The sequence below is a fragment of the Vulpes vulpes genome, chromosome 8, assembly GCF_048418805.1.
Source record: "Vulpes vulpes isolate BD-2025 chromosome 8, VulVul3, whole genome shotgun sequence".
Classification (NCBI taxonomy): Eukaryota; Metazoa; Chordata; class Mammalia; order Carnivora; family Canidae; genus Vulpes; species Vulpes vulpes.
In genome coordinates, this window is record NC_132787.1 from 107484608 (window position 1) to 107492934 (window position 8327).

An 8327-nucleotide genomic window follows, 5' to 3' on the forward strand; every position below is an offset into this window, starting at 1 on the left:
GTTGATTTCAGATTGCTGGAAAACAAAAGGTCAAAACTCCCATCCATCCTGGAGACCCTCCTCCACCCGTACCACTCCCTGCTCCCCCACCTCAGCCTCGTGCAGTGTTCTGGGACCACAGAGGCGGGCCCCGGGGGGGCTGCAGCCAGGGCTCTCCACCATGCTGGCCTGGGTAGGACACCTTGGCAGCCACATGAATAGTTCATGCTAGCTGGGGGACAGAGGCACACGGACAACCTATGGATCAATGACTCATGGGCAAGACTGGTCACGATGGAGGGCTGCCCGTGTCACCAAGTGAGAAGCCCTGGAATGACCGTAGAAGAGGAGCTATGACACCCACAAAGACCGTGGTCCTCATCTTGTCCTGAACTGCTTTGCAGGACCTCACGTATAGCTGACCAAGTGCTCTGCTTTCTCCAGGTGCCTGCCTTCTGCTATCAGCCTAAACCTGAGCACATGACCTGGCCCCTGTCCTCATGCACCTCGGCGGCCTCCTGTGGGTCGGGGGGATCAAGTCTGCCATCACCTGCTTGCATCTCCTTACCCCTGCCCCACTGCTCTGATGACATCACTAACGTCTCATTTGTTTGGCATGTTGGGCCTCCACTTCCTTCTGTCCTCGAGTGATGGTATCACAGCGGATGCATCCCAAGTGTCCCCGTGATGCTTGGCTCTCCTTTTCAATGAGCCCCACTGTTCTTCTCATTCTTCCTGATGAGGCTGGACTTTTCCATCATTCAGAAGCTCATATTCACCTCTCAACCCCTGGCAGTTAACAATAGCAACCACTACCATTACCGTTTTTGGTCCTAGTAATGTTGTGACATAGACATTATTATTGTTTTTAAGTAATTTCCTTTTTTATTTATTAGAGAGAGAGAAGGAGAGAAAGAAGTCCAAGCAGACTTTATGCCCACCACTGAGTCCAACATGGGGCTCAATCTCACGACCCTGAGATCATAACCTGAGCAGAAATCAAGAGTCGGATGCTTAAGGGACTGAGCCACCAAGGTGTCCCACATAGATATTATTATTATTTCCATTTTGTGAGTAAGGAAACTGAGGCTCATAAGGTTATGAGCTGCTTAAATTGGCACTTCAGGAGTGATAAGCAATGACAAGCATTAATCCAGTGCCTGTTGTGCAGCGTTCATTGAGCTAAGATCTCCATATATACTCTTTCACTTAATTCTTAATACGCCCATGCAGTAGACATGGCTTTGACCCATTTTTCAGAGGAAAGTAAGGTCAAGAGAAGAGAAATGATCAGACGACAGTCAGCAGAACCAGGATCCGAACCTTCATGACTATGGTTCAGCTGTTCAGCTAGCTCCACGGTCCAGTTTTTCAACATTATGACAAAATAGCTTAGTAACTGGCAGCTGTTGTCATTAAAAAAAAAAAAAAAAAGCATTCTAAGAACTGAGAAAGACTCCACCTGCTTCTCCACCAGGCCCAGGGCTTGTTCTTACTTGCAGGAAGTAGTTATGGATCATCGGAGGCAGAGGCAAACTGACAGCATCGATAGGAGCATTGTAATGTGTGTTTTGTGCAGGTGGATCCAGATCCAAAGTTGGCCGGACCATAGCAAAAATACAAATAAATAAAACAACAACTTGTCTCATTTCATATTTGTTTCATTACCCTAGTTGACGTACAAATGTATCGCTAAAAACACAGCTCTACTTGGTCATATTTTGCATCTTGCATTCCCGGTTCAGTTTTTTTCTGCCCCTAAGTAACTCTTAACATACTTCAGTGCTTTAGAAATAGCCTTATCCGAGCTAATGACATGAAAATAAGGAGTAATGTATACTCAATTGTACATAATAGGGTTGTAATTCCATGGAGAGATGCCTGAGTGCTTTGCTAATGTCATCAGAAATTCAACACGAAATTCCAGGCTCCAGTTAACATGCGGGATGGTTTGATTGGTTTGCCTGGGAGGCAATCTGAGCTGACTTTCCTGCAGGATGCCGCTCTCCGTGGGGCCCCTCGAGGGGGCGTGGGTAGTGGAGACACGGAGGTGAAGGTGCAGTCTCCCAACTCTTCTTAATGCATTAAAACACCCTGCCATGGTCCTGCCTAGGGAAAATATGACACCAGGGACCTTCTTGGTGTAGAGTGTGTTCACTGGAGATTGACATTCCCAAATCATAATAACACAGTATTATTTTCAATATAGGTCATTTGTCAAGATTTTTCGTAGTGATCAGAAATCCTGAGCTAGGCATTCACACTCCAGCAGACCGTCTTGCTCTAGTTAGGAAGCACCTTCTTTTACTGCCACACTGGTACCCAATAAATGCTAAAGGACAAGTTCATGCAGGAGTCTGTGCTCAGCTGCAGTGGACCTGGGAGTGTCTCCTGGAGGGCTAAGACTTCCTGAGGTGCTGGGGCCAGTGCTGTGGACCATGGAACCCAGACTGTTGTCTAGAGGAGTCAGGACATCCGCTGAAGCTGCATGTGAAGTCTGGAGGAGCCTGGAGGCAGCTGAAGCAGGGCCAAGGGTGAGGATGGTGAATGAGCTCTACAGTCCCACCTGGGGGCACGTGAAGGCCAGGCAGTCAGGAAAAAGCAACGGTCAAGGACAGTCATGGTTTATATCTTGTAGCTGGCAATGTATTTTCACACGCACGGTTTCATGTAATTCTCATAAAACCCCATGAATTCCAGGAGGAGCACTGTAGGTCATGTGACTTATGCCAACATTTCTTCGCCTGGGATCCAAAAATCCCTTGAAAACTCCAAGTCGGGGATCCCTGGGTGGCGCAGCGGTTTGGCGCCTGTCTTTGGCCCAGGGTGCGATCCTGGAGACCCGGGATCGAATCCCACGTCGGGCTCCCGGTGCATGGAGCCTGCTTCTTCCTCTGCCTGTGTCTCTGCCTCTCTCTCTCTGTGTGTGACTATCATAAATAAATAAAAATTAAAAAAAAATATTAAAGAAAACTCCAAGTCGGCCTGCAGGTAGCACGTACTGGCTACGAGCCTCAAGAGTGAGGCAGGTACAGGTAAGAGCCCCCCAGCTCTGCACTTAGGAGGCACGAGGTCTGGTTCAGTCACAATCTCTCTGGCTCAGGTTCCTCATCTTCAAAATCCGAATGCAAATATTACTTTTCTCCCAGTGTTGTTTCCAAAATTAAGTGAGTTAATAGGATGGTACATAGTAATCGCTATAGAAGTTGATTATCACTCAGTATGGTTCTTTTTTGGAGAGACGGTCTCTCGCTTTCACCAGATTTTTGAAGTAGTATGAACTACCCTTGATCTAGAGGAGGAGGGTGACATGTGATTAGCCGAGCCCCCCCCCCACCCCCAGAAGGTGGCATGAGGTGCAGGTGTGCTAGGTGGTGGCACGGGATGGGGAGGGAGAACACGCAGAGGCTGCACGGAGACAGGCCGGGCAGGGGCCGCTGGCCGTTGGCCTAGGGAAGACTGAGGACGTCGTCCACGGAGGGCATGCGTGTGCCGGATGCAGGCTGAGGTCTGTGTACCGTGCGGCACTTCTTCCTCAGTGGCTTGGGCACGGGGGTGAGTCCCATTGCTACCATCACTTTACGAAGCAGGAGTAGAGCTCAGGGGCTCCCCGGCCAAATCACGGCCTGTGTCCCTCTGGTTCTTGGGGGCAGGCTGGTAACTTTGAGGTGGAGCCAGTGTTTGAATGAGGCCTTGATGCTTCCCGGGGATCCAGGAGACAAGGGAAATGGGGTGGGGACAGGGCAACACCCCTGGGGTTCTGCTGGGGGTGCCCGTGAGTGGAGCCCAGGGGTGCCACAGGCTGCTGCAAGGAGCTAGCAGTAGCTTGGTCTGCTTCAGGTGCCAAAGGGGCTAGTGCGTGGGCAGGTCCTCTTTCCCTTTGCCTCACCTCCGTATCGCCTGAAAAAGGAACTCTTCCTATGAGGTCTTCAGGCTTTTCTTTTTTAAGTTGTCTCCACACAGCACGGGGCCCAACACGGAGCTTGAACTCATGACCCTGAGATCAAGACCTGAGCTGAGATTAAGAGTCGGAGGCTTAACCGACTGAACCCACCCAGGCCCCCCAGGTCTTCACATTTTTGGTGCAGAAGGAGGTGAAGGGTCTGTGGGGTGGGGACAAAGGGAGCAAGAGGACCCCCGAAGGTGTGGCGTGACCCGCTGGCCCTTGCGTCTTCTCTGGAAAGTCAGTCTGGATGCGGTCACAGTTGCACAGTCCCTGTCAGGGGCCCCTGAGCTCTCGGGGAGGGACGGTGTGCCGCTGTGGAAGGAAGCAGCCTCCGGTTGGGGCGGCCATAGGGGCTTGGAGGTGCCCGCTGGTGGAGACCCCCGTGCAGGCCGAGGGGGCACCGGCGCCCTCCTGCCCTGCGCCCCGAGCCTCGGGCCCTCCCTCCTGCCTGTCTGCTGGCACCTTCTTCCTCTCCACTATGCTTCTCACAGAAGTAACTTTTCCGCCGGGCAGGGGTCACCGGACTGAGCCCTTCGAAAGGCCGTGAGCAGGTGCCTTGCGTCTTCTTTGCCGTGGCCGTGTCGGAGTATTCCCGTTGAGGTCTTCATCACCATCATTCCTCCTCCTATTGACTCAACCAACAGTTGAATGAGCTTTTCCTTTAGAAGTGGTAACATTCAGAGGAAACCTGTTTAATCACGCTGCCTTGGATTCCTTCTCAAAGGGTGGGTTGTTCCCATTGTGGTTTAAGCCCCCATTTCAGTGGCTTCTTTTGGCCACCTCAAGGTCCAGCCTGTGAGCTTCCCCGGGCGAGAGGTGCTCCCGTTCCATTCCTCTCTCTCTCCGAGTCACAGTTGCACACTCTCCCGGGAGGAAAGACCTTCGTCTCCTCCTCTGCTACTCCCACATTTTTTTCCAGGGAGTGAGAGAAGTCCCTTAGGCAGAAGCTTGGGGTGCGGAGGGGCACATGGAATTGAGGTGCATTACGAGGCGTGGAAGGGGCCCGGTGTGTGTGTGTGTTTGGGGGGGCCTGTGCCTCTCCGCTCTACAGGTGCGACTCTGCATCTGTGACTCAATTGCTCCGTCGTACTGTGCAAACGTCGGGACGGTTCGAGGGCACCGACACAGCAAGGGTGGAAGGAGCTGCTGGACGTCCAGCCCCAGGCAGACGGCTCACACGCCTGCAGCCAGGCCCCCTCCCCACACCGCGACTGCTGCCCCTCCTCACTGCGGCTCATCAGCACCCTCTCCTCCTCGCTGTCGTTGTCTCCCTGGCTTCTCTTTCTTGCTGGGTATCTGAGGAGGAATGACAGTGCGTCTGCCGTGTTTCACTCAAACACAAAAACGGAACATCAGTCCTCACATTGGATCTGCCGATTTCTTACGTTTGTTAAATACCTTACAATTGGCCAATAACCTTCCCTTTGTTCCTGTAACCGTCCACTCAACAGGTGCGTCATGCCTGGCTCCCAGCTTCTTGTTTATCTGGCAACCTCTCTCTCTCTCTCTCTCTTTTTTTAAGATTTTATTTATTTATTCATGAGAGACAGAGAGAGAGAGAGAGAGGCAGAGACACAGGCAGAGGGAGAAGCAGGCTCCACGCAGGGAGCCCGACGTGGGACTCGAACCCAGGACTCCAGGATCACACCCTGAGCTGCAGGCAGTGCTAAACTACTGCGCCACCAGGGCTGCCCTGGCAACCTCTCTTGAGTAGGTCGGTGTGAGGATGGTCCCTTTGGAGGGCTGTGCTGAGACCTGGGAACCCAAGTGGGTCACACAACAGGCGCGGGCCCCGGGGGACTCGGGCTCTTCGTCCCGGGCTCCTCTGTCTCCAGCAGGTTTAAAGACAACGGTTAGTGACAGAGATCATATCGGCCAGGAAACCAGGAGAAACTGAGGGCCCCATAAAAGACCTGTGTGCCTCCTAAAGAGTGTTCTTTTCTGTAGAAGGATCTACAATGGGGATTTTCGTCCTAAAAAGCTGACACCTCCTGAATGATATTTGTGATAACGCTTAACCACATGGGGGTTCCTTCTGATATGCAGAAAAGAAAGTACCATAAATCATTTTTCTTTTAAATGGAGAGACACGAATGACACCCTCACGCCGTGTGCCAAATTAAGTGCATAGGAAGCTGCACTTTTATTAAAACGTTACCAAAGAATGCCACGGACTGATGTGGTCAAGACTAACTCTCTGCCCACAGTTCTCTGGAGGGGGACTTGGGAACCCCTGGCTGGGTCATGGGCCACGGAGGCTGATCTCAGGTGGTTTCTGAGCAGGACGTGCAAATGCCCGGGTGCAGACAGAGTGCATGCCTGGGGCGAGTGTAGACGTTCAGCTACTCGCTGGTGCACATCCACTGTCAGGTCCGGGCAGCCACGCCTGCTGCTCACCGAGGAACACGTAAGAGAGGAAAGCGAGTCAGAAGCTGAGACCCATGCAAGAGCCAGGGGCAAGGAAGAAGCAGGCAGGAAAACGCCAGCTCCCTCTCTGGGCGTAGGCCCCGCTCACTGAAGTGGCCTTCACCGCAGTCTGTCCGGCAGTCATTGTGGAATCTGACTGTAACTCACAGGCGCGGAATCTGGGGCCGTCTGTACTCTGTGTGGGTGAAGCAGACGACTTAATTTTTTAAGGATTTTATTTATTTATCCATGAGACACACAGAGAGAGGCAGAGACACAGGCAGAGGGAGAAGCAGCCTCCCCATGCGGAGCCCCATGTGGGACTAGATCCCAGGACCCCGGGATCACGCCCTGAGCCCAAGGCCTACGCTCAACAGTGGTTTTTTTTTTTTTTTTTTTGAGTTTAAATGCATTTTATTTTTAGACAACCTACATGACATGTTTTTTTTTCTTAAAAACAATGCCTCCGCTCCAAATAAATCAAGGTCAAAATAAAGAGCTCAAGATGACATCAGTCCCATTTGTCTAAGTCCTGGTGTTGTGTGGATGAAGAGCAGCAGCCAGTTAGGACAACAGGTGATACATCCAGAGTTAACAGCCAAGTTCGTTAACATTTTTCCATTTCTAAACCATCCTTAAAGAAAATCATATAAGGGGTCACACCGTCCTCACGGTAGTCCAGGAGGGCAACCATGCCATCTGGATTCATGTTTTCACCAATAAAGAACTGGTAGTTTTTGAAATTAGCAAGGATGTGCTTGATTAGTTCTGCAGCCCCTGTCATGAAGGGCTTTACTCTTTCTGGCCTCTGTTCTTCAAGTTTGCCTTTGATTGAGTTCATGTAATCTTTGATGTACTTCTCGTAGGCTTCTTTTGTGAAGCTGGTTTCCTGCAAGTGATGGTTCATGACAATATCGACACCAGTGATTACTATGCTTTCGGTACCTTCGGCCTCTAGGCCTTCCGCAGAGGCAGTTCCACCAATGAGCGAGTCGTCAATGTTACCCTCTGTCCTACTGACCATCTTCCCCTCCACCTCCAGGCACAGCCCGGCCGCGATCTCCCGGATCTTGTAGATGTCGGAGAACATCTCGTCATGGCTGATGAGGTCCTGGTAGATGATCATGACGATGGCTGGAGACGGGCGGCGGCGGCGCAGGCTTGGCAGGAGCTGGGAGCTCGGGGCGAGCCTACAGCAGCCGGAGCGGCACTCGGGGGGACGGGGGAGCCCCCCAGGTGCTCCAAGTAGACGGCTTGACACTGGATGTGAGGACATCAGAAAAGGCTCAAAGAACCCAGAACACACTGCACTTCCCCCTCCCAAGAGCATCAGGGAAATACCAGGAACAGCGGTCACCAAAGCCACCCCACCGGGGAACCCGCGTCCCCAGGAAGCCTGCCCTCCTCGGGTCCCAGATGCGCTGCTGGTGCTGCTCGTGGGGCAGGAGCCGGGGAAGCCGCTGCCTCCCAGGAGCTGCACTTGGATGGGGTTCTAGAGCCGCTCGTGCAAGGGAGAGAGGCCCCGAGTTCCCAGATGTGGGCTCCTGTGGATCCCAGGCCCGCGGGCAGTGAACCTAGACTTCCTGCCCAGGTCTCCTGTGCACCAACTTGTGCTTCGGATTTACTTCCACGGGGTGATTTATTAGCAGTAACCCCGACCCTGGGCGTGAGGGGCTGTCACCCCACGGAGCCCTCGGCCGGCCGGACTCGTCAGGTTCCCCTGCGTGTGGAACGGAGCCACTTCGGGGGAAATGTGCAAGAGGACAAGTGGCAGGAAGAGAAAGTCGTCCCTACAGAGAGGAGCGGGGGCCAGAGCTCTGTGCTGCATGCCCGGTGTGCGTGCCCGTGCCTGTGAGTACTGGTGTGAGTGTGTGTGCCTGTGCACACCCGTACCTCTGTGCCCGTGCGTGCTGGTGTGCATGTGTGTGCCTGTGCCTGTATGTGCCTTGCCTGTGTGCCCGTGCGTGCTGGTGTGCATGTGTGTGCCGTGCCTGTG

At 52.9% G+C, this 8327-nt stretch overlaps 1 protein-coding gene across 1 annotated transcript; it reads right to left on the minus strand.

Moving 5' to 3' along the window:
* Window positions 1–6711: 6711 nt before the first annotated feature.
* On the minus strand, window positions 6712–7513 carry LOC112927785 (translationally-controlled tumor protein-like). The gene has a single exon (XM_072765111.1). The coding sequence runs from the start codon at window positions 7455–7457 to the stop codon at window positions 6939–6941; it is 519 nt and encodes a 172-aa protein (XP_072621212.1). The 5' UTR covers window positions 7458–7513; the 3' UTR covers window positions 6712–6938.
* Window positions 7514–8327: the final 814 nt, after the last annotated feature.